The following is a 26,958-nucleotide window of genomic DNA, read 5'->3' as shown; positions in this document are numbered from 1 at the left end:
TAAGTCATTTATTCTTTTCAAGTTTGTTAAGCATACGTTCTGAAATAGTAGTCTGAAGACTGTTTCTTTAAAGCAATCCTCTCATTCGACGTTCATGATGTTCGCTGTCCATCAGTGACACAGGGGCACATTGGTGAGTTAGGTAGAGAGTTAAACTACAGCCAGGTGCAGGTTAGCATTTGGAATGAAAAGCCGCTCTCCTGGCTTCGAGGTCACAGGGAAACAAAGGCCCAGCTGCCAGGCGGCCGGGGCAGTGGCTAGATGTGCTGGAAGATCTGAGGGCTCCTGAGGATCTGGCAGCCAGTCCGAGCAGGCATCGGCTGTGGGATGAGTCAAGGAAGTGAGAGGTTAGATGCCCGGAGTTCACATCTTCAAGGCACATTCTTTTTTATGGTTTTCAGTCTTTAAAAACAAATTTATTTACTGATTTGTTTGAAAGGCAGAGAGGCGGAGCTTCCATCCACAGGTTCACTGCCCAGATATCCAGTACAGCTGGGGCTGGGTCAGGCTGAAGCCAGCAGCCTGGAATTCAATCTGAGTTTCCCACGTGGGTGGCAGGGACCCAGGCACTTAACCCAGGGTGTGCGTTAGTAGGAAGATGGAATTGGAAGTAGAGCCAGGACTCAGACCCAGGCACTCTGAAATGGAATATTAGAGTCCAAACAGGATCTTAATGTACAACAGGAGCAATTTATTGAGTTACATGTGTTAATAATAAGACAAAGGTAGAAGTCACCCTTGTGGCTGACTTGTGGACGTTTGGTTTTCTCCATCTTCTTTCAGCTTCTGCCTTCAAAGCCTCTCCAGCTTCTCTCAGTAATGGGGCTGAGGCTTTCAGGTTTGTTTTTTTTTTAAAGTGTGCTCTAGTCCTTTCTTCGCTTTTACTATATGCCAAGAAAGGATGGCCAAAGATGACTTTATCTCTTGATTTTTTTTTAATGATTAATCATCTTACCTTCAAGTTTTTTTTTTTTTGATCCACTATTACCTGTTTTTATACTGCTGAACTGACTTTGATCTACAGATTGCTTAGTATTTACAAGGAAAATATAGTGACCAAACATTTCTTTGCACCTGGATTTTCATGATCAAGCTTTAAAAATTAGATTTTGGAAACTGTCAGAAAGAACAGATGAAGTTTAACCTATTTTATGTCTTTGCTAACCGAATGATTACAATGAAATTTTTGTAGTGTAAAATACATTCTGCATACTCATCCAAAAAGAGTTTGGTTTTGGATTAGTCATCTGAATAAGATGAGCTAGTTTTAATATAATTTTTAGAAATATTAAAATTAAAAAATGTTATCCTGTGATATTTAAAGTATTTATGTTGCTCTTAGTTACATTGTAGTTATGCTTATATTTTAGTCCCTCTCACTAAGCTTAATAGCTGGTTATTTACATCAAAACTAAAACAAAATAAAATCACTGGGTAGTGACACATCCAGTGTTTTCCTGCAACATAACTAGGAATGTTCTGAGACCCAAGCTTACATTTGTAAACATTAGCATTGTCCTCAAAATTGCATTTACATTAACACTGTTACCTCATAGGTGGGTTGGAATAAGTGATTCCATGGAGACAAGCCTTAATAATTTGTGTGCATCTCAGGATATGGGCGTGTATATTGACCATAATAGATGGTCAAGAAATGATGAGCGAACTTCTCGGTATGCATTCTGCAGACCTGCATGGACTCTCTCCCCTGGGTGTGCTTCCAGCCTCATCCTTGTCCTCTCTCCCACCTCATCAGTCATTACACACTAGTTCTGCCGTTACCCGGCAAGCCAAGCTGGTCTTACTTTCCTGTTGGGCCAGTTCTACCCTGACCCACCTGAGTAACTCCAAATCACTGTACAAGACCTGGCTCAAGCTTCAGGAATAGGACACTGTTTTGGGTATTTCCCCTCAGATAGGATTGGTCACTCTTCACTCACTCTATGTACAGCTCTCCTTTGCAGCATTGATGGTCTCTTACTTATTAGTTAACATGTGTTTTTTCTTTTTTAAAAGATGTATTATTTCATTTATTTGAAAGAGTTACAGAGAAAGGTAGAAAGAGAGAGGTCTTCCATCCGCTGGTTCACTCCCCAGATGGCCACAACGGCCAGAGCTGCGCCAATCCGAAGCCAGGAGCCAGGATCTTCTTCTGGGTCTCTCACGTGGGTGCTGGGGCCCAAGGACGTGGGCCATCTTCTACTGCTTTCTCAGGCCATAACAGAGAGCTGGAGTGGAAGAGGACCAGCCAGGTCTCGAACTGGCGCCCCTATGCGATGCCGGTGCTTCAAGCCAGGGTGTTAACCCTCTGCGCCACAGCACCGGCCCCAGTTAACATGTGCTTTTACTTATACTAAGTTGCAGGTTTCCTGAAAGCAGGGCCCATCATGAATTCATTTTTTTTTTATTCATAGCACAGTGCTTATTACAAGTAGAAGGTGGTCAGTGGATGTTTCTGGGAGGAAAGAGGGAGGGAAGGAAGAGAAGGAATGGTATGGCATTAGTCAGTGCCATTCTTGACTATGGAAAATCTCCATCTGAGAATGAAACCTGAATTAGTATTCTTTTCCAGTCAATCAGTCATTAACCTGTATGGCATTTTCCACACGTGTACTTCTTTTTCCTAGAATGAATGTCCTGTACAGTATTTGCTTGGGTGGGGGGTGTCCTGGATGAACTAAGCTTCCTGATTTCTAGTGAGAGAATTGTGAATCCCATCATGAAAGCTGTGTGAGTTTACACAATTTATGTGACCTCTTGAGTGTCATTGTTCTTGGGAAGAATAACTTATTTTACCTCATGAGATTAATGTGAGAACCAAATGAGATAACATTGCTGAAAGTACTTTTGAAAGACTATGGTGTGTTATGGAGAGCAGTAGAAGGAAGTATCTCTCTCATAGCTATTAGTGACTTGGAATTATGAAAGTTTTCCCAACCTGTGGTGCTTTCTGGCCTGGGCGTGTGCTTATTGCCCACAAGAGAGGTAAAGTGGTATCTACAATTTATGATTTATTTTACTAGATTAGATTGTTAACATTTATTATGCTGACCTACCTTGGTACACGTTGCCTTCATAACAGGAAATTGATCTTTATTTCTGCTTGAATCAACACTTGATCTAGAATAGAAGGAAAAATATATATTTCCATGAGCAGGTGTATTGGTCAAATAAGTGAAACTTAATTCTAGTTGTCATATTTTCAAATTCTATGTAAACTTTTATTAAAATAGATGACAATAAATTATGTGAGTATAATAATTTTAAGCCTTTAAGCGGTGTTTCCTTTTTTGGCCTACTTGTTTTACTGTCAGTCAAGAGCATGATTATTTGGAAATTTATGCTTGGGACATGGTTGAAACTACATGTTTGAAACTGCATTTATTTTTTCTCTGTTACACAAAGAAATCATTTTTGATGGTAGCTATACTTGTACTGGTTTTGCTGTGGGCCAGGACTTGGGTATGGAAGAACTGTTGCTCCCATCACTGCCCACAATGGCATCTCGGAATCAGTTGTGCACAAAGTGACTCAGAGTGGCATTCAGCAACCAATCAGGGATCTTGAGGAGTCTCTCTTCCAGCCTGAACAAATATAGGATCCAAAACTCAGGGAGGAAAACCCCCACAGGTTGCAACTTACGATATGTAAGAGCCAACAGGAACTGACAAACAATGCAAGGCAAAACACGTCATTGAGCACAGTGCCCTGTGAAACAAATTTCAATGACAGAGTGATAGTGACCACTTGTCAATCATGCACTGGGTGTGCACTTAATGCATGTCTGGTACACTGAAGAGATGGAATAAAACTATCTGGGTCACATTCATTCTCAGAAACCACAGCAGGGGTGGGCATCTTGCCACAGCAGGGTAAACTGCCACTTGGACAGTGGCATCCAGTATCAAGTGCTGGTTTGAGACCTGGCTGCTCTGCTTCCAGTCTAGCATCCTGCTTATACATCTGGGAAGGCAATAGAGGATGCCCAATTGCTTGGGTCTCTGCAACCAGTGTAGGAGACCAGGATAAAGTTCTGGGCTCTTGGCTTCAGCCTGGCCCAGACCTGGCTGTTGTGGCCATTTAGGGAGTAAACTACAGGTTGGAACATTCTCTCTGTCTCTCTCTTTCTCTACCCCCTCCTACCCTTCCTTCTCTCCTTACCTCCCTTTCTTCCTCCATCCCTCCCTCTCTGTTGCTCAGCCTTTAAAATAAAAATAATGAATCTAAAAGAAATGCCACACTCGACTTCGTGAAAGTTATTTTTCAAATTTTATATTGAACACCACAGAAAAACATGATTGAAAAGGAAAGTAGCTGAGAATCTGAGATTTGCAGCAATGAGAGTACAGACCCTGCAGTTGAGATGTGTCTTTAGACAGAAGAACTGAGAAAGTCTTCCTTACAGTGCTTACAGCTAGCCACATGCTAACTGCCTAGAGTGACAGCAGATTCACATAGTGACCTCTGTAAAGGGGAGAATATTGTTCTCAATATTTTAAAAATTATATACATTAAATATACGTTAAAATTCAATCTTCCTTGTACTCAATTCTGTTTCAGTCAGCACATATCACCACTCCCACAGACAAGACCAAACAACTCCATCATCCTCTAAAATTCTCTTGTGCCCTTTTGTAGTCAGCCCTGCCTTCCTGCCACTGCTGGCCCCTGGAACCACTAGTCTGTTGGCAGTCTAGTTTTCCCATTTCTAGAATATCCTAAAATGAAATCACACAGTATGCAGCCTTTAGAATGTGGTCATTTTCATATAGAAAAGTATAGAATCATCTGTATGGTTGCATATGTCTGTATTTTATTACTTTGTACTGAGTGTTTCCACCGTGTGGACGTGCACAGCTCACTGACTCATTCACTAGTTGAAGGGTATTTGGGTGATTTCTAGTTTGGGGTAACTGAATAAAGCTTCCATAGACGTTCTGTATAGGTGTTTATGTGAGCACATGCTTTCTTTTCACTTACTTTCAAGACTAACTCCAAATGGAGATTGCTTAGTTACATGGTAAGAATATGACCAGCATTTTAAAACATTCCCAGTCTGTTTTTACAAAGTGATTATACCACGTTTGCATTGCCACTAGCAACAGGAGTCCCAATTCTTGCCAACACTTGTCTATCTTTTTAACTGACAAGTATCCTAGTGGGTATGTAGTGGAATCTCATTGTGACTTTAATTTGCATTTTGCTGGTGAGTAATAATGTTGAGTATGTTTTCACATATTTATCAGCAATCCATATACCTTTTGTGTAGTAACTGTTCCATTCTGTTGACCATTTTCATATTTGGTTGGTTGCTTTCTTACTAAGTTGTAAGAGTTCTTTCTGTATTCTGATTACATTAATAGGTCTATTTTCTCCTAATGTACAGGGTGCCTTTTTATTTTCTTAGCAGTGTCTTGAGAAAGAAAAAGTTCTATGTTTTAATGAAATGAGATTTATTATTTAAAAACGTACTTTGTGGTTTTTGTGTCCTAATTAAAAAATCTCTGCCAGATTCAGGATCACTAAGAAAATCTGTCTTTGTCTATGCACTTTACGTATTTAGCTCTTATATTATGTGTGTGGTCCATTTGGGGTTAATTTTTTATGTGGTGTGAAATCAGTTTGAGATTCTTATTTTTAGCATATGAATATGTAATTATTCTAGTACTGTTTGTTTAAAAGATAATTCTTTCTTTTTTTGAATGGCTTTGATACCTTTGTGGAAAATCAGTTAGCCACATTTGAGTGAGTCTATTTCTGGATTTTCTGTTTTGTTTTATTGATCTATGTGCCTGTCTTTATATCAATATCACACTGTCTGTATATCTGTAGCTTCAGAGTCAGTCTTGAAGTCAAGTAGTTAAAGTCTTCCAACTTTGCTTAATTGTTCTGGCTGTTCTACTTATTTTGCATTTTTATGTAAAATTTTAGAACCAATATCAATTTCTACAGAAAATGCATGCTATTTTTTATTGCTATTGCTGTGTATTATAAAGCACTTAGGGGAGAATTGACATCATAACAATATTGAGTCTCTTGATCCATGAGTATAGTTTCTCCCTGCGTTTATTTAAGTCTTATTTAATTTCCCTTGAGAAGTTTTGCAATGGTTGTGTTTGCACACGTTTCATTGAATTATCCCTAGGTATTTAGTATTTTATGCATTAAAATCATGTATTTTTAAAAAAATTCAGTTGTTTGGGGCTATACAGTGGTTGTAACTGTTGGCCTTACTAAACATATTTAAGTAGGTTCTTTAGGATTTCTGGGTAGATTATGATATAGTTTGTGAGTAGAGTCAGGTTTCTTCTTTTTTGACTTTTTTTGCCTAAATATAGTGCAATGCCAAACCATAGTGGTAAATGCAGACGTCTTGGGCTTGTTGCTGATTTTTGTGGGAATCATTCCGTGTTTATCAGTCAACATGAAGTTAGCTAAAGGTTTCAAAGATGCTCTTTTGACCTGAGAATTCTTTACTTATTTATTTACTTAATGACACATGGAGAATCCTCTCATCCATTAGTTTATTCCCTAAATGCCCACTATGGGCAAGGCTGACCCCAGCCAAAGCTGGGAACCAGGAACTCAGGCCTGTTTCCCACATGGGTGACAGGAACCAAAATACTTGAGTGATCATCAGCTGCCTTCCAGGTTGTGTGTTAGCAGGAAGTTGGATTGGAAGTGGAAGAGCCAGGGCTTGAACCAGACTCTCTGATATGAGAGGTAGACATGACAAACAATGACTTAGCTACTACGCCAAATGCCTGTACAATGACCTAAGACGTCACTGCATGGGACACAGAGTTCTTTACCCTTACCTGATTTCTTGCTTTCTTTTCCCCACCCACCCACGGCTCTTTGAATTGTAGGCCAGTTCTGTGTAAGGACTTCTAGTCCTCCAAATATGTTGTGTATTTTCATGCTCTCTATGCATGCTCTTGCTTTGTTACACCCAGAAAACCTCGCTGCTCCCCTTCACTCTTTCCCCATGCTGAGAAACTTATTCACTGAGCTGAAATATCTCCTGTGTGGAACTGCTACCCCTTTCCAAGTCCACTGGACCTTGAACATACTGTATGACAGCATTCGGTATATTGTTCCATACTCACTTTTCTGTAGGCAGAGACCTTATCTTAATCATTCTTAGTACTTAGTAGTGGCACATAGTTGGTGCTTAATGGAGTATTTATTGAGAAAGTAAATGATAGGTATTTAGCAGAAATTGGGCTTGTTTTTCTTACAATAAGTTAAATACAGATTTAATCCTAGTTCACATATCAAATGTGCTAATAAAATAACTGCCACATTCTGAGATTCTACCAGGCACAGTGTTAGGCATTTTACATCCTTCATCTGTAATCCTTATAACATCAGTGCAAGGTGTGTTATCATCCTGATGATAATACAGCTTAGCCATGGAGAGGTTGTGGACAAGGCCATGCAGATAGAAGATGCCAAAACTCATAAGCATGTCATGCTTTTCCCTACTTGCACATACATTAGGACTTCTGTCATATCACCATCAGGACTTTCTAAGATTTATAATGAGACGTAACAACAGGAGTTGTATAGAGAGCCATGTGGATCATGTTATAAACTCAGAGAATCAATGTTACAGGCTAAAAAAGAGAAATGTCTCCAAGGGGCTATTAGGTGATATCAGGAAAAGGGAAGCAGGACAGTACTTACGCTGTTTGGTAAATAAACACCAGCAAATATGCTTCATCCCATCTTTGCTACAACTCTAGGAAAAGCACTCTTGAGAGTACAGTAATTATAGGAATCATCTTAAACCATGTGACTGGGCATTCCTGCCAGGATGTGCAGATCTGGAGGCTGGCTTCTGACAGAGACTTGGGGAACAATGGAAGGAAATGAAGACTCTGGGCGTGCCTGCACCCAAAGGCCTGGAGACTCGTAGCTGTTGGCACCACAGCTGTGGCTGGGGATGCCTGAATGGTCAGTGTGCCCACTCCGGCTGCCAGTTTGAAGGCCTTTGGGACCTCCTCTGTGCCTTGCTTCTGTCAAGGCTGCTCTGGATGCTCAGTTTAGCAGCCTCTACCCCTTCTCCTCTCCAGTTCAGAAGTGGCGTGGACAGAGGGATGGAGGGAGGTGCACAGTGTTCTCCAGAACCTGGGGGCTGTCCTTAGGTACATACAGCGTTGTCGTTTTTCTGCTTACTCCGTCCTACTGAATCCAGACTGAGACCTACAGAGGCATGGATCCTTCCCTTTTGATATTTATATTTTAGAAAATATTCTAAAACAGGGTTTTAGCATTTTAATTATATAATTTTCAGGTGTATTGTATTTGGTATTTAACAAGAGAAAGGGAAACATTTATAGGCACTCTATTTCCTGGACTATTGAAGCGAATACAGTTGGCAGACAGAGTCCTGGGACAATGTCAGTTTAACTTGCTGACAGCGCCTGACCTATTTCAACTTTTCAGATTGCTGACAGGTTTGTATTTATTGCTGCTTTTCAGCTACTCAGATAAAAGGTGAGCTCAGTTTAAAAAAAAACTTTACTTTTTTTTTAAGATTTATTTATTTATTTGGATGGCGGAGTTACAGAGAAGCAGAGGCAGAGAGAGAGAGAGAGAGGTCTTCAATCCACTGGTTCACTACCCAAATGGCCAGAGCCAGGCTGATCTGAAGCCAGGCGCTTATTCCGGGTCTCCCACACAGGTGCGGGGCCCAAGGACTTGGGCCATCTTCCACTGCTTTCCCAGGCCATAGCAGAGAGCTGGATCAGAAGAGGAGCAGCTAAGACTCGAGCTGGTGCCCATATGGGACACCGGCATTGCAGGCAGAGGCTTTACCCACTACACCATAGCACCGGCTCTAAAAAACGCTCTGAGGAGGACACAATTTTGCTTTGGGAAAAGGAAGTGCAAAGTTGTGCAAGTGATGATAAGCTGCTTGTCGAACCAAAGGCTAATTTTATAGTTGGGATGCGATCAAGTGAGAACTTTGAGTGTTTGGATGTTTTAATGTTCTCATTTTAATGTGGGTATACTCTCCCTTCTGGTCATTTCTTCTTTCTCCTAAAAAAGAAAAAGTAGTGTGATTTACTCTTTGTGGGGCAAACAGGCACCTAGATACTGGCAATGGTTGGGGGGGGGGGGATGGTTTCCAGAGCCTTCCATATGTTATCAGTTAAGGTACTGTTGGGACAGTGCACACAACACACGTATCAGACTGGCTAAACCACATTAAAATTGACCTTAATTTATCCTAGTAGGTGTAAAATATTGTTGCTACCATGGAGGAATTCATTTATTTTCTTTTTTATAACCACAAAAATTAATTTTATTGCCATGCTGGATTGGTATTACAGACTGAATTACAAATGGGAACCATGGACTAATAGTGCAGCAGCTCTCACGGACCATGGAATTGCTTACTTGATGCTTGCTGAAAATTCTTAAGGCTGTTCTTCAAGGGACATAGTTGTTTTTAATAAGCTTAAAAATTTTTATTACCTTTTTGAAATTATACTTGTAGTATTGTCCTAAGAAACATATCAAGGATAGTCTTGAGGTGACTTCTAAAGTAACAGTGTCAAAGACAAAGGTTTATTTCTCATTTTAAGTAGGTATATGAAGTAAGCCATTTAGACCAAGAAAGAATATTTTGTTCTTACCAAGTTTGTTGCTTAGCTCAGGAATATTTTTTGTATGAACTTTCTTTGGAAAAATCAAAAGGTGGTTTGTGTGCATTGTAGACACGTGTTGAGCTGCCATTGTTACCTAGGCTTTAGTTAAAACGAATGTAAGCATTTATCTGAGGTTACTGAGAGACACCTTATGCAACCTTATGCAAGTAAGAAGAAAAACAGGGCGTCAACATGCCTCTTTGTTACTAAATCAAACTAAGTCTTCTGACTGTGGGGACACAAATAGGGGCCCACTGGAGTGAAGACAGAGATTCTTGAATTGCTCTGTTCTTCAAGGGTTCTGTGGTAAGTCTTCATTTAGGCTCTCTGGGGACTCATGTTAACAGCTTGCGAATGCCTTGCAGAAATCATAAGGGGAGGCTGCCGTCCAGGGCAGAAGTAAGACTGATTTGTAAATCTGCTTGTTCCTTCGATTGTTAGGTTAGTTAATTAGTTAGTTATTATAGGTGGTAAATATTTGTTCCATAGTTCAGATATTTTCTTATTGACCAGGTTTGTTAAGCAAAGTAGATACAGTTTTGAATGTGGATGTTTTTCAAGTTTTTTTCTCTTCATTTCTCATGTTAATGTGATATTAATATGAAGAGAACAGATTCCATGTAGTTAGAATTCTAAGAATATCGTGATACTTCCCTTCCTTCCTCCCTCTTGCTCATTTCTCTTTTCATTTCCCTTCCTTTCTCTCTCTCTCTCTTTTTTTTAAGATTTATTTATTTTACTTGAAAGTGATGGTTACACAGAGAGAAAAGGAGAGGCAGAGAGAGAGAGAGAGAGAGAGAGAGAGAGAGGTCTTCCATCCACTGGTTCACTCTCCAATTGACTGCAATGGCCGGAGCTGCGCCGACTGTAGCCAGGAGCCAAGAGTTTCTCCTGGTCTCCCTTGTGGGTGCAGGGGCCCAAGCACTTGGGCCATCTTCTACTGCTTTCCAAGGCCATAGCAGAGATTGTCTCAGAAGTAGAGCAGCCAGGACTCGAACTAGCACCATATGGGATGCCGCCGGCACTGCAGGAGGCTTTACCTGCTATGCCACAGTGCCGGCCCCTCATTTCCTTTCCTTTCTCCATTCTTTTTTCTTTCTTATTTTTGAGACAATATTTTTAATTTACATTATAAAGGTTTAGCATTCTTCTAAATAAAATGTTCAGCAAGTAAAAAGTATAACAGCAAAGTTCAGTAGGAAGGACCATAAACAATAGTCAAATGAAAGATGTCCATTTCACTCATAAATAGTAAATTTTAAGATAATCACAGATCACTAAAACTATAGTAGTCTGTCATTCTTTTTTTTTCTCCAGAAAGCTTTTATTTAAGATACACAAACTTCATGCATTTCATGAATACAACTTTAGGAACACAGTGAATCTTCCCACTGTGCCCACCCTCCCACCTGCTCTCCCACTCTGCTCCATTCTCCCTCTCCTATTCCTTTCTTATTTTTTACTAAAATCTATTTTTCAATTAACTTTATACACAGAAGGTTATATCTAAGTAAAGAGTTCAATGAAATTGTGGAAAAAAACCTGTTCATAAACAGTTTTTTGATTTCTCTTTTTATTTTTCCTATGACCCACTGTTCATTCAGGAGCTTGTTCAGTCTCCATGTGTTTGCATATGGCCTAGAGATTCTTGAGTTGTTGATTTCCAGTTTCATCCCATTGTAGTCAGAGAAGATGCATGGTATGATTTCAGTTTTTTTGATTTGCTGAGGCTTGCTTTATGGCCTGCCCTGTAGTCTATTCTAAGGAAAGTTCTGTGCACTGGTGAGAAGAATGTGTATTCTGTAACTGTAGGATGAAAAGTTCTGTAGATATCCATTAGGTCCATTTGGTCTGTAGTGTTGATTAACTCTGCTGTTTCTTTGATGATTTTCTATCTGGTTGATTTGTCCATTGCTCAAAGTGGGGTATTGACACCCTCCATTACTATTATATGGGAGTCTGTGTCTCTTTTAGAATCATTAACATTTCTTTTAAATAGCCAGATGTCCTGTAATTACATGCATATACATTTATTATAGTCACATCTTCCTGTTGAATTGATCCCTTAAACATTGCATAGTGCCCTTCTTTGTCTCTTTTAACAGTTTTTGTGTTAGTCTGTTTTGTCTGATTATTTTTATGGCTATACCAGCTCTTTGGTTTCTGTTAGCATGGAATATCTTTTTCCATGCTTTTACTTTCAGTCTGCAGGTATCTTTGTTGGTGAGATGTGTTTCTTGTAGGCAGCACATAGATGGGTTTTGTTTTTTAATCCATTCAGCCACTTTGTATCTTTTAATGGAGAGTTGAGGCCATTTACAATCAAGGTGACTTTTGATAAATAACAACTTGGCCCTTCCATTTTCCCATAAATGTTCCTATTGTTTACTTTGGATTTCCTTTATACTTTTATTGGGAGAATTTCTGCCTTTACCTTCTTTCAGGGTGATGACCATGTTTCTGTGTGTAGCACATCCAGCATTTGTTGTTTGTTGATTTCAGTCTGAAAGTCATTCTAACTGGAGTGAGGTAAAATGTCCTTGTGATTTTGATTTGCATTTCCCTGATGGCTAGTGAATATTTTTTTTCATATGTCTATTGGCCATTTGACTTTCCTCTTTTGAAAAATGCCTGTTAAAGTCCTATGCCCATTTCTTAACTGAATTGTTTTGTTGTTGTTGTTACTGAGATTCTTGTAGCTCTTTATAGATTATGGATATTAATCCTTTATCAGTTGTATAGTTTGCAAATTATTTCTCCCATTTCTTTCAGTTGCTTCTTCACTTTGCTGAGTGTTTCTTTTGCAGTGCAGAAGCTTCTCAATTTGATGGAATCCCATTTATCAATTTTGGCATTGATTATGCGTGCTTTTGGAGTCTTTTCAAGAAGACTTTGCCTATGCCAACATCTTGAAGGATTTCCCCAATGTTCTCTAGTAATTTGATGGTATTGGGTCGTAGACTTAGGTCTTTGATCCATTTTGAGTGGATTTTTGTGTAAGGTAGGGGTCTTGCTTCATAATTCTGCATGCAGAGATCCAGTTTTCCCAGCACCATTTGTTGAAGAGACTGTCCTTGCTCCAGGGATCGATTTTAGCTCCTTTGTCAAAGATCATTTGGTTGTAGATGTGTGAATTGATTTCTGGAGTTTCTGTTTTGTTCTGTTGGTCTACACATCTGTTTTTGTGCCAGTACCATGCTGTTCTGATTATAACTGCCTTGTAATATGTCTTGAAATCAGGTGCTGTAATGCCTCCAGCTTTGTTTTTATTGTTTAAGATTGTTTTATCTATTTGAAGTCTCTTGTGTTTCCATATGAATTTTGGCATCTTTTTTATATTTGAGAAGAATACCCTTGGTACTTGATAGGAATTGCATTGAATCTGTAAATTGCTTTTGGTAGTATGGACTTTTTTTGTTTTTAGTATGGACATTTTGATGATATTGATTCTTCTAATCTATGAACATGGAAGATTTTTCCATTTTTTAATGTCTTCTATTTCTTTCTTTAATGCTTTATAATTTTCATTGTAGAGGTCTTGACATCCTTGGTGAAATTTATTCCAAGGTATTTAATTTTCTTTATAGCTATTGTGAATGGGATTGATCCTGGAAGTTCTTTCTCAGCTGTGGCATTGTCCGTGTATACAAAGGCTGTTGATTTTTTGGTGTTAATTTTATATCCTGCCACTTTACCAAATTCATTTATTAGTTCAAATAATTTCTCAGTGGAGTCTTTTGGATCCCCTCTAAATAATCATGCTATCAGCAAATATGGATAGTTTCACTTCATCTTCCCAATTTGTATCCCTTTGATTTCTTTTTCTGGCCTGATGACTTTGGCTAAAACTTCCAGGACTATATTAAATATTAATAGTGAGATTACATATCCTTGTGTGGCTCCAGATCTTAGTGGGAAAGCTTTCAATTTAATAAGTTGCTGATTGTGAGTTTGTCATAGATTACCTTGATTGTGTTGAGGAATGTTCCCTGTATACCCAATTTGCTTAAGGTTTTCATCATGAAACAGTGTTGTATTTTATCAGATGCTTTCTCTGCATCTGTTGAAAAAATCATATGGTTTGTTCTTCAGTGTGTTAATGTGATGTATCATGTTGATTTGCGAATGTTGAACCATCCTTGCATACAGGATAAATCCCACTTGGTCCAGGTGAATGATCTTTCTGATGTGTTGCTGGATTCAATTAGCTAGCATTTTATTGGGGATTTTTGTGTCTGTTCATCAGGAAAATTGATCTATAGTTCTCAATATCTGTTGTATCTTTTTCTTGTTTAGGAATTAAGGCGATCCTTTCCTCATAGGAGTTTGGGAGGATTCCCTCTTTTCAATTGTTTTGAATAGCTTGAGAAGAAATTATTGGAATTAGTTCTTTTTTAAAAAAAGGATTTTATTTATTTGAGAGGTAGAGTTATAGACATAAAGAGGAAGAAACAGAGAGAAAGCCTTCCATCTGCTGATTTACATCCCAAATGGCCACAGGTGCTGGAGCTGAGCTGATCTGAAGCCAGGCGCTTCTACGGGTCTCCCATATGGGTACAAGGGCCCAGGCATTTGGGCCATCTTTGACTGCTTTCCCAGGCCCGTAAGCAGAGAGCTGGATGGGAAGAGGAGCAGCCAGGCACGAACAGGTGCCCATATGGAATGCCAGCACTGCAGGTGTAGGCTTTAGTCTACTATGCCACAGTGTCAGCACCTAGTTCTTTTTTACGTCTAGTAGAATTCAGCAGTGAAGCCATCTGATACCAAATCAGCAGCTGCTGAATAAAGACATCAATAAATAGGTTTGTAAATTCTTAACAGTTTAAGAAAACCAGTTAGATGTGTTTTATGCATTGCACTATCCCTGTAATCTGGAAAAGCTCTGGACATACAGTACATCCCCTTCACACATTTGTTCAAAGTAAAGTGGCCGTGTACTCTCCATGTGCTTAGAATTACTGGAACGCAGTGGAGGCTTATCACTTCCACCTGGGCTTGTCTGGGAAGGCTCATGGAGGCGTTTGATTTTAATTGTTAAAAGAGTGGGAGGGCTGTTTAGAAACAGGGAATGATGTGGAGTCCCCTAAAAAGATGTTGAAAACTGTGTATGGCAGTGAGGCAGTGGGAGGTGGTCAGATTGCAAAGACAAATTTTGGAAAGCATTGGAAGACAAGCTTAACTTTCCCTGTAGAGTGGAAAGTCTGGGGGTATTTTAGAGATGTTAATCTAGAGGTGTGATAACCAGATGCATTGAAGAAAGGAGAAACTGTCAAGTCCACATTGACAGGGCTCAGTATTAAGTGGGTTGATGAGAAAGGAACACAAAGATGGTGACAGTCTTGTTTTGAGCTTGATTGACTTGCATAATAGTGAAAGCTAAACAAAAATAGGACAGCCAGAAGGGAGAATTAGCATTTTTTGGGGAAGCTTTTTGTGTTTTAAAATCTCCTAATGTTTAAAGTTACAGGAACACTTCATTGTGGACCCTTATAAATCACAGAATTACAATATTAGACTTGAGAGGGATCTTGGAGATTGAGTTATTAATTAAATTCAAATGCCACAGCCCTGGTATCTTACCCAAGAGAAAGCTGGTAGGTTCAGGAACAGCCCACAGGAACTCTGGCCTAGAAACACAACATGAATAGAGTGACAAGTTCAGAGAGCCAGTTCTAGTATGTGTGTGTGTGTGTGTGTTTAAGATATTATTTGAGAGGCAGAGTTATAGACAAAGAGAAAGGTCTTCCATCTGCTGGTTCACTTCCCAAATGGCCACAACAGCAGGAGCTAGGCTGATCCAAAGCCAAGAGCTTCTTCCAGGTCTCCCATGTGTGTGCAGGGGCCCAGGCACTTGGGCCATCTTCCACTCCCAGGCCATAAGCAGAGAGCTGGATTGGAAGAGGAGCAGCCAGGACAGGAACTGGTGCCCATATGGGTTGCTGGTGCGGGAAATGGAGGCTTAGCCTACTACACCACAGTGCCGGCCCCAATCCCAGTGGAGTTAACAAGCATTCTTTCATTTGAACTTTGATTTTCCCTTTTAAATGTGAAGAGCCCTTAGGTAAGTAGTTTTAGGTACCATATTTGGTGATGTTATCTATACAACATAAGCACTTGTGTTGTGAGAGTAAGATAAAGTCCTTTAAGTATTAAGCAATATACTCATTCTTACTGCAATATAAACTTGCCTCCCAATTAAGTGACATTATTAATTATTTTCTTTATCTTCCTTTTAATAATATCCTGACATTTGTTTTTAGTATGTTATATACAGTTATCACTGAGTTGAAGTTTATTCAACTCTAAACACATTTTTTATTGCAAATGTTCTATCTTGCACTATTGGGTCTTTGGTGCCATATTGTCACATTTGTGGGGAAAGCCTGCTACCATTAGCATCTCTGTCTGGGCCTTAACCCATCCTCCCTTCTACTTGGGTGTCACTGGGAAGAACAGGACTGGTTATAGGTAGACTTGGTCCTACACGTGTTACAGACAAGTGGTAGGGCTCTGAAGGAAAGTTGGGCTGGGTCTCACCTTGGGCATACCTCTTCAATGCTTTTAACATGAGAAGATGGAAAAGCTTCCTGCTCACACCCTTTGTGTCTGCCTGTACTAGGATCAGAGATGCAAGTGCATGACTGGCTTTGCCTTCTGAAGCCCCTGAGTGATCTCCAAAACTGAGCTTGCCAAATGTGTGGGCATTCTGATGACTTCTTTGCCTCCAACCATCTGACTGCCCAGGGCTACAGCTTAATAGAGCGAGATGAGGGCCTGGATGGAAGGCTGAGCTGCTTTCCCAGTTAAAGGAGACAAGGAAGAGAGTGGCTGGGAAATGTGTGTCGCATGAGAATAGTTGGGAACCAGCTCTTGTATAGTGAAATGAACACTGGGATAATTAAACCTAGATCTTTGCTAGTTGGGAAGAAAAACAGCTGTAAAGTATTAACATCTAATAATTTATCATCACGAGCCTAACTCTTCTTTGAAGAAAGTCCTATTTCTTAAATTGCAGTGATAGCCCTGAGAATAAAAAGAATATTCGTTTTACAAGCTGATTTTCAACCAGTTCCTAACAGTGGTAACTGCCTTTGTCTTCATGGGAAGGTGGAGGATTTAACACTCAAACTATAAGCCAAACATTTTAAAATCCTAAGTGATGACATGATCAGGAAAGCTAGATTAGCTGAGATTTAGCCTTGGAGAAGGCAAGGCACGCACAAGTGTCCTTGGTAAACTCAGGTGGGGGGCACATGCACTTTAATAGTAGTGATTAGCCTTGAATGAGAGAACAGCAGAAATTCCATGTAGAAACGGGGAGCTGCCATCATTGTTAGCTAGCATATTTCCCAGATTGTGAGAGGTGAACTACTTTTCAACCCAAAGACTTCAGGAATAGGCAGACTCCTGCTTCTGCAGATACAAAATGAAAAGTCAACCCCCTAGTCTTGTAGATCTAATTGACCAGACTTAAGGACACTTGATCTTTTTCACTAACTGAACAAGCTGGGCCTTGCATGCCGAGTTTCTATGGCAATATGACTCAGTGACCTCTCTTCTCTGTTGTGGAATGTAGGTGAAAAGGATGGAGGGGAGCCTGACGATGCTGAACTGTTGAGGCTCAGTAAGAGGCTGGTGGAGAATGCGGTGCTCAAGGCTGTGCAGCAGTATCTGGAAGAAACACAGAACAAAAAGCAGCCAGGGGAGGGGAGCTCTGTGAAAACTGGCGAGGCTGAGCGGAATGGCAATGACAGTGATCACAACAGGAAATGAGGCCGGAACACAGGCTCCCGCTGCGCTGTGGAAAGCATCCCTGCTCCCTTCTGCTGAGTCCAGGGACTGACTTGCAGTGTGCTGTTTGTCTCGTGTCCAATCCGTGGAGATTGCCTACTACTTTTCATGACCGACGTGTTTGCATTTCTGGAACACAACAGAAGAGAAAGAGTGCTGGCACTAGCCGAGGAAATTAATTTATGAAAGAAGAATGGCCCGCGTTTCATGTGCCCTCAGCTATGCACAAGGGAGAGAGGGGACTTTGGGTTATGCCTCCTGGACTCAGATTAAAGGCCATAGGAGAGGCCTTGCCATAAATGGAATCCTGCCATTTATATTGCTTAGCAGGGCATTCAACTATTTTATCTGAGGCCAAAACTCACACACAGCTCTCAAGTGCTAAGCGTAAAAGAATCATTGTTGAGATTATCCATCTGTACAGTTAGTCCCTAATATTTTGAGTTTGTCCTAAGTGTGCTGTCACTATGCATTGATCCTGATTTACAGTAAATTATGTTTGATGTATATATTTTTATATATTTTTGGCAAAATGCAACCTTTTCTATAAAATGTGAGCAACATTTTAAAGGTTTTTTTAATCCTATTTTGATAAGTCAGTGTGCCATGTTTGATGTTTTCCATTGACATTTGTATGTTAAATTTTTTGTATAATTTTTTTCCTTAGGCAAGAAACCAATTGAAATCCAAGACTTAATTAACGAAGCTTTACATCGAGAAAGAATGAAATTGAAGTCCAAAGTGAAACAGATAAAGGAACTTTTATTAAAGCCGGAGACTCAGGCTAAAATTAGGAGGGAGCTTTTTGAAGAAAGACTTATTCACAATAATCAAGGAAATGATGTTGATTTCAGTATGACTTTGACGTAAGCACTACGTGATAAAATAGTTTATGATATATTTTCAGATTACTAAATAGCTCTTTGGTGAATGCCAAAGAACTGTTCTGGTAGTGTTTGCACAACAGCAAACCAATACTTGGTAAGGAATTAACAATTTCTTGCCAAATAATACTGACTTTGTGCCCCCCCCCCTTTTAGCTAAACTTGTGTCTTAAAATGTTTTTTTTCTGTAATGTTATTTCATAGAGATTACTTCTTAATTAGCTGTTGTGAGATGTTCCTCGGGTCCTTGCAGGTATAAACAGACTGTGAAAAATTATTTACAGACTAACAACAACAATACAACTCAAACCCAACACTATTTTAGGGTCCCCTGCCCTCTCTTAATCTGATTGCTGTTGTTAAATCAAGATAAGCATTGTCTCCATGTTTATATATCTAGTGTAACTTTTAAGGAGAATTTGAATGTTTATTGAACATTAGTACTTGAAAGAAGATTTATAAATGTAATAATTGCAATTACTGATTAAGTGATATATGGATATATGGATATATAATATCCATATGTGTTATTTTTCACTGATCAAAATGAAGTTTGCTTTTTCATTTCTTCATGAATGAATGTTTTGGACTTTTTTTTATACTTTTTTGAGGTTAAGGCCCAGGTCTTACCATATCCCTGGTAATCCAAATTTGTTTGCACTGATTCATTTTTAAAGAGCGTTCTTGAAAAATGTTCTATAATGGTGGTTATTGGTAATGGCTTTTTCAAGTCATTGTGAAATTGCTGCTACTAATAAATCATGACAGAAGGGGAAATGACTGGACATCAAATATGTAATCATTTCAAATATAGACTCCACTTTGCTCATGGATTTTTAGCTATTTTTTCACAGGGTATATTATACTGCATTTATTTATAAATGAGTTTATGCATTTTCATGTCTCTTAATAAATGCATTGTTTTCCCTTGTTGCCTTTTCTCATTTATTTCTTCACTCACGGAAGTTGTTGGAGTTGTGTTGGGACAATGAAGCCATAAGCAGGAGCCCTGATTATTTCACTGTTTCTTCACTTTTATATCCCTGTCCTTCATACTAAGATAGTATAGTTGCCAAGGCACCCTCAAGTTTAGAATTTTAAATCATTTCAAATCAGCACGCTTCATATGATATTAACAACAAATCATTAAATTAAAAAAAAAAGCTAAGCAGCATCTTATAAACAGATAATTGTGTGTCCCTGAAGTGACTTGGATAGCAAAGGTGAAAGGGGAGGATCCATCCGTTGCTGCTCACCATGAATCTTTTCTGTTTGTAGATCCCTCCTTAAGTCGACCCTTGGGATAGAAAGCACACGTATTTTTATTCTTGCCTTTTCAGTTGAGGAAACACACATGCCAAGAGGTCAGTGCCTTATCCAAGGCCGCTCTGCTATTAGGGAACTGGTTTTGAACTGCAACCCAGGTTCGTATCTCAGTGTTCCAGTACTATTTTCACCATCCCATCATCTAAGTTAACAGTATTTCAGGAGAGGTAGCTTTTCTCAGCATGTGTCTATAAATATCCTCCAGGAGCAATTCCCAAACCATCTGAATAATTTGAAAGCCTAAAAATAGTATACTTTTTGCAATCTAGGGTTTCACTTCTGTAATTTTAGTTGAGACTCAATTTCCATTTGTTAAATACCTGGTAAGGCCCAGGCTGTATTGCCGGTGATTTAGGTTCATAATTAATTTTCTCCCCTCCAGTGACCCTGTTAAGAAGTAATTAGTACTTTTACAGATTAGGAAATTGGGACTGTGTGTGGTTAAATGGCCCAAGGTCATAAAGCTAATAAAAAGTAGGGCTAAATTTAGACTCTGATCTGTTCAACACTCTTTCCACAGTGTGACACTTACTCTTGGTACCAAGTGCAATATATTTCACAAATTAAGGATGTGTAATGAAAGAAAAGTCACTTTTTTTTTTTAACTAAACCAGCTTCCTTGAATCCCTGAATTTCTATGAAAATATATGGGGGCAATCAGCTTATGTGATAGAATTAGGAAAAGCACACATCCAGATACTTAATTTAAGGATTAAGGATTCTAATCCTTATCAATGAAATATATCCATTTAAGCAGGTTTATAGACAGTGGAAAGTAATAAAATTTTTTCATTTTCCATTTAAAACCGAACAAAACATTAATTTGTAAAAAAATATAAGTTTGGGATCTCATGTTTTATATGACTATATTCCCATGGATCAGAGCCATGAAAATGCTCATTGAGTCACTTAGCAAGAGTATGTTGTCCTCAACTGGTACTGTATACGTTATAGCCTTGTCTTCTGACAGTCAGTTTGCATAGTTTGAGACAGAGTGCCTGCTGGGGCTAGAAGGTACACTGTGGCTTCTAGAGTTGGGTCCACCACTGACGTGTGAACTTGAGCAAATCAGATCACTTTTCTGAGTCTTGCTTATCAACTCGTAGTTTGAAAAGTTTGGGCCAGGTCATTTCTAAGGATTGTAGAGCACTGTACTCTTGTCAGTGCCACTGTCTCTGCTGCCACTAGGGAAAACCTTCTTGACTGGGCCGCATAAGTCCATCTGTTAGGAATAGAGGCTTAGAGTTCTCGAATATTTTATATTCTTATTCCCTTGTGTTAGTTTTTAACTTCAAAGAATTCCCAGTGGCAACATATTCATATTTGTAACCAAGATCCAAGTTTTTGGGGCATCAGTCAATGAAAAAATAGTAGATCCTATGTGAAATTTTCTTTTTGATTAACATAATACTTGTACATTTTTATAAGGTACAATAAAATATTTCAACTCATATATACAGCATAAGTTGGTCCAGCCATGTAATTAGCATAATTAGCATTTCCATTTCCTTATCTGTGTCTGGAGCCTGTAAGTCCTCTCTTTTAGGTCCTCATACAATGTGTAATGCAGTATTCTGAACTGTAGTCTCCTGCTGCTATGGAGCCCTCGAATTTATTACTTGTATTTGACAACATTTTGGTCTGACCTCCCTCTATTCCCACTCTTCCTACCCTTGCCATTCTATAGTAGACACTATTCTGAGTTGATATCGACTTTAAAATCTCCTTCTACATATGAGAGAGAACATTGGTATTTTCCTATGTCTGTCTTATTTCACTTAATCCCAGGTCCATCCTTTTTGCTGCAAATGTCAGGATTTCCTTTTCTTTTTTAATTGGCTGAGTAATGTTCCATTGTGTGTGTGATATATGTATATGTATCCATTCATCCATTCATCCCTCCCTGGACACCTAGGTTGACTCCATATTTTAGCTATAGTGAGTAAGGCTGCAATGAAAAAGGGAGTGTAGATGTCTCCTTGATACATGGATTTCGTTCCCTTTGGATACATACCCAGAATTGGGATAGCTAGGCCATAGGCTTCTACATGAATATTTTGAGGGATGTCAAAGAGTAGTAGTATTTTCAGCAACAGGACAAGATTTGAATTTAGTTCTATTTACAGATTTTTAGATTATTATTATATCAGTCTACTTCTCAGTGTGGACTATAGAACTTTGAGATGCACTAGAGTTAAAACTAGAGCATACTTATGATACAAGCTGTTCACTCCAAAACCCCAAAAGAGTCACTTCCCCATCATCCCAACAACCAGATGTTCTGTAAGGAGGTAATTAAAACAGTTTGACTTCATGCTGTAGACGTCCTTTTAGGCCCAATACCAGTAAGATGTATTTGCTCCTCTGTACTCACTCATAGGTACATAAACCAGCAAATTGAGAACTTATTTCATTATACAATGACAACAAACCTATAGTATCTCCAAACATGACTGATAAATGAATAACCTGCCATCATTCATTATTTCAAAAATTCAAGTCTTGTTGAGGTTGATTCGTTCTGAGAGGAGGAGCGTGGTGGGGGCAAGAGGCACGGAGTCACCACTCAGACCCCGGGAGTCGGGTGAAAGCAGGCCAGAGGCGAGCACCGCAGGCTTGTTTATTGTAGTTGGTACAGCAGCTTAAATAGCCAAGGCAGCCAGTCCAGTCAAGGGGGCGGTTTATGCCCTAACCAATCACAGCCTGTTGCCAGGCAGGCTCCGTTGCCATGTGGTTTCCAAAGCCGTCCAATCACAGCCTGTTGCCAGACAGGCTCCGTTGCCAGGTGGGTTTCGAAGCCATTCCTGAGTAACTGACACTCGCTTGCCAGCAGCCATCTTGGCCTGGCCTTCTCATTCCACCACAAAGTCTCACCTAAATGAGCTATGTATTTAAACAAACTGTATATGCATTCCTGACTTCCAATTTTTTCCATGTAGATCTCATATAATAATAAATAAGCCTGGTGTGTTTTAAAAATAGATTCTGGGTCCCTATATGAATTTGACAGTAGTACACATAGCAAGACAAACCCCTATTCATTTGCAATAAAAAATGAATATTAGAGCAATCCACTCAGAATCAGGTCATTTAAAATTGATACCAGCTGTTGGACTTCTTTCCTAGATCACTGTATTGGGGATAATAAGGCTTATTTATAAGGTAATTTGAAAGCTTTGAAGGAAGGTGTGATTATCATTTCCAGTGTAGTGTGGCTGAAACTATTTATTTGTATCCATTAAACATAGCTGATGAATTCATTTGGGATGGTTTCAAAACGTAAGCTAATAGGTATTCCCCTACAGATTCCATCATTCATCACTTAGTGGAAGACCACGATCCTGTGACAGCATCAAAGATAGGAATAATAAAATTGAGAAATTAATTCATTATTTCCAGGAAACCTGTGTTGCTTTCCCTTTAATGATTCAAATCATTTCTGGAAAGCGAATATCCTATGACACGGAACTATATGTCATATGCTTTGTCTCGTCTTAGAGCCCTGCTTGTCGTACTTCCAACTTAGGCAGCTTTATGGTATTTCAGCTCTTGTTCTTCAGTGACCGTATAACAAATTGGTATAACACTTCACATTACTCCACAGCTCCTGCCCAGCCCCCGCCAGGCACAATGTCACCGTGATGTCTGAACCAAGTGCGCTGTAATTTCTTCACTGATTTTTTTTTCTGACCACGTCCATTTTATCTTACCCATTGTTTCAGAAAAAAATCCTTTTGAAAACACTCGTGTGGGATGTATAAAGTTGTAGGAGGTGAGAGGACAAAGAAACAAGTCCCTTTGCAGCTGGATAAGAATTACAGTGCTTTGGAAAGACACAAAAATGACACGCATTAATCCAAAGAATACCTCATATGGAAATGGGACTGCAAAAAATAGATGAATATGCAACAATGGGGAGAGACACAGGATATCTTTTTAAGATTCTGGAAGACAAATTGAGAAGCTATTTTTAACAGGCTCATGCTTGGTTAGTGTCCTTCCGCAATGGCATGTGGCATGGGCTTTGAATGGTTTGGTGAATATTTCTCACACTTCCTGACAGCCCAGCATCTTGTGAACACCTCTCCTGTATTTATGTAGCTTCCCATCTTCTGAGCTTTGCTTCTCCAGGGTAGAGGCCCCAAGGTAGAGGCCTGGAGCTCGCCTTCTCCACCTTCTGTGTCACTACTGGGGTTCAGACATGGGGTCTGAGCCCTCCAGGCAAGAGGGAAGCCTTACATGGAGGCAACGCATCTGACAAGGATGATGAAGAGAGAACCAGCTCTAAGAAGCAGTAATGGCCAAGGCACCATCCCATGAGTAGGCAGTCCCAGCTGGCACAGAGTAGTGACAACAGTGTCCCCTTGGAGCAGCTGGCAGTGTAGTGGGGAATTGTTACAGCTGTTTGTCTACTTAGCCTGATTCTCAAGACCTTCGGGAATTCTGTGAGCCACTGAATATCATTTTATGTTTCTTTTCCACTTACACTAGCTTAAGTTCATTCTATTGTTTGCACCTACAACTTCTGACTAATACTGGGTACATTTCATTACATCACTATTTCAACATTGGCATTTTGGATTGTGTACTGAGTAGTACGTAACAGTACAGTGTGCTCTAGAAGTTGGCGTTCCTGACCCAGGCGCTAAATACCAGCAGCACCCTCTGGTTATTGTTTCAGTTAGTGTATGCCCCACATTGCCTGAATCTCCTCCAAATGGGGGCCACACAACCCCCAGCTGAGGAGCCGAGGAGCACACCATTAAATAGTGCTTTCCCAGTCACATGAAAGAGTGGGTGTTTTTCTTGTCCTGAGTAAGAATCCATTTAGGGGAGTGCATGTTTACCCTAGTGGTTAAGCCACCCATGTGTCTCATTGGCGTGCTTGGATTCAGTTCTCAGTTCTGGCTCCTGACTCGAGCTTTCTACCAATGCAGACCTTGGGAGGCAGCGGTGCTGGTTCAGGTAACTGGGTTTGTGCCACCACGTGGGAGATCTGGATTGTATTCCTGCTTCTGGCTCAGGCCTCAGCCCAGCCCTGGCCCTTGTTGACGCATGGGGAGTGAAGCAGCAAATAGAAGGGCTTTCTTCTCTCCACTCCACTTTCCCTTCTTCCTCTCCCTTTCCAATAAATAAATAAAACTTTGTTTTGTAAAAAGTAATTTAGTCTGAAAGAGCACATGCTCACTACCCGCCCCCCAAACACACACATATTATCAGGCACCTGACCTGTCTGGTCAGAAAACGAAACCACCATGGGGCCAGCACTGTGGCGCAGCGGGTTAACGCTCTGGCCTGAAGCGTCGGCATCCCATATGGGCTCTGGTTCAAGTTCTGGCTGCTCCTCTTCCGATCCAGCTCTCTGCTATGCCTGGGAAAGCAGTAGATGGTGGCCCAAGTGCTTGGGCCCCTGCACCCGTGTGGGAGACCTGTAGGAAGCTCGTGGCTCCTGGATTCAGATCTGCTCAGTTCCGGCCGTTGCGGCCAACTGAGGAGTGAACCAGCAAATGGAAGACCTCTCTCTCTCTCTGCCTCTCCTCTCTCTGTGTAACTGACTTCCAAATAAATAAATAAATCTTTAAAAAAAAGAAGAAACCACCTGCACATTTCATGTGACGTGTTTCATAGCAGCTAATTACCACACGTGGGCAACTACTGAACGGATCAGTTGTTATAGTAGTTATTGTATCATTGCTGAAAGAATTTTCTCGGTTTATATTATTCTTTGAGTAGACTTGAAGAATCAAAAGGAAATTCCTGGTTTTCTTTTTTTTTTTAAAGATTTGTTTTATGTATTTGAAAGGCAGAATTATAGACAGAAAAGGAGAGGCAGATATCTTCCATCCACTGGTTCACTCCCCAAATGGTCTCAATGGTCAGGGATGGGCCAGGCTGAAGCCAGGAGCCTGGAGCTTCATCCAAGTCTCCCATCTTGGTGCAGGGGCCCAAGCACTTGGGCCATCTTCTGCTGCTTTTCCAGGTACCTTAGCAGGAAGCTGGATTGGAAGTGGAGCAGCTAGGACTCAAATCAGTGCCGATAACCTCCAAATTCTAAAACAATATGACATGATTAATGTTAAGTAATGTACTAACAGTGCTCTTTCTTGTTCATTTCATAAAATACAAGTTAAAAATATTTTACTTGATATGCTTAATTTAAAAGTCTAGGGGCCAGCTCCATGGCACATTAGGTTAATCCTCCACCTGCAGTGCCAGTGTCCCATATAGGCACAGGTTCTAATCTTGGCTGTTCCTCTTCAAATCCAGCTCTCTGTTATGGCCTGGGAAAGCAGTGGAAGATGGCCCAAGTCCATGGGGACCCTGCATCCGTGTGGAAAACCTGGAAGAAGCTCCAGGCTCCTAGTTTCAGATTGGCATAGCTCTAGCCGTTGCGGCCATTTGGGGAGTGAGCCAGCAGATGGAAGACCTTTCTCTATGTCTTGCCATCTCACTGTCTTTAACTGTACCTCTCACATAAATAAATAAAATATTTTTTAAAAAGTCTATATACACAAATGTGGGATATTTAATATGAGATACAGATATTAGAAATATGAGGAATTTTTAAATATTTATTTATTTGAAAGTCAAAGTTACACAGAGAGGGAGAGGAAGAGGGAGAGGAATGGAGAGAGAGAGAGAAAGGGAGAGAGGTCTTCCATCCGCTGGTTCAATCCACAATTGGCTGCAATGGCCAGAGCTGCGCCGATACAAAGCCAAGAGCCAGGAGCATCTTCTGGGTCTCCCATGTGGGTGCAGGGGCCCAGGCACTTGGGCCATCTTCTACTGCTTTCCCAGGCCATAGCAGAGAGCTGGATTGGAAGTAGAGCAGCCGGGACTCGAACCAGCGCCCATATGGGATGCAGGTACTGCAGATGGCGGCTTTACCCACTATGCCACAGAGCTGGCCCGGGGGTATTTTAACATAAGAAAAATATTACTTTTCCCTGAGAGCCATGGTAGAAAGATTTCAGACACAGAAAAGAGAAAGCTATTACTTTTGGGATCTACTAACACCTTGAGAAAGGTGGCTTCTGAATTAAGCAACACGTGTGAAAACATAAAGAAAAATGCAACACAGCATTCAAATGAAAGGAATGGAATGAATAGATAAAAGAGAAAGAGCATGTTGTATTAAATACAGAGTCTGGAGAACTCCAACTTCATCTTTTAAAAGAAATGAACAGGCCGGCGCCATGGCTCACTAGGCTAATCCTCCGCCTTGCGGCGCCAGCACACCGGGTTCTAGTCCCGGTCGGAGCGCTGGATTCTGTCCCGGTTGCCCCTCTTCCAGGCCA

The 26,958-nt window shown here is 40.2% G+C and overlaps 1 protein-coding gene across 4 annotated transcripts in view; it reads left to right on the top strand.

Annotated features, from left to right (window-relative positions):
* AKAP7 (A-kinase anchoring protein 7) overlaps positions 1 to 19,267 on the top strand; it is a 163,351-nt gene extending 144,084 nt beyond the window's left edge. For 2 of the 4 annotated variants that reach the window (XM_051855333.2, XM_070073554.1), the window contains one exon: positions 18,118 to 19,267. In XM_051855333.2, the coding sequence (XP_051711293.1) occupies positions 18,118 to 18,320 (203 nt within the window). In that variant the 3' untranslated portion in view covers positions 18,321 to 19,267. Of the gene's footprint in view, positions 1 to 17,235 lie in introns of all 4 variants that reach the window. The other 2 variants (XM_051855334.2, XM_051855332.2) reach the window with 1 other exon arrangement.
* Positions 19,268 to 26,958: the final 7,691 nt, after the last annotated feature.

The sequence above is a fragment of the Oryctolagus cuniculus genome, chromosome 5, assembly GCF_964237555.1.
Source record: "Oryctolagus cuniculus chromosome 5, mOryCun1.1, whole genome shotgun sequence".
Classification (NCBI taxonomy): Eukaryota; Metazoa; Chordata; class Mammalia; order Lagomorpha; family Leporidae; genus Oryctolagus; species Oryctolagus cuniculus.
This window is presented reverse-complemented; position numbering and strand designations above follow the sequence as displayed.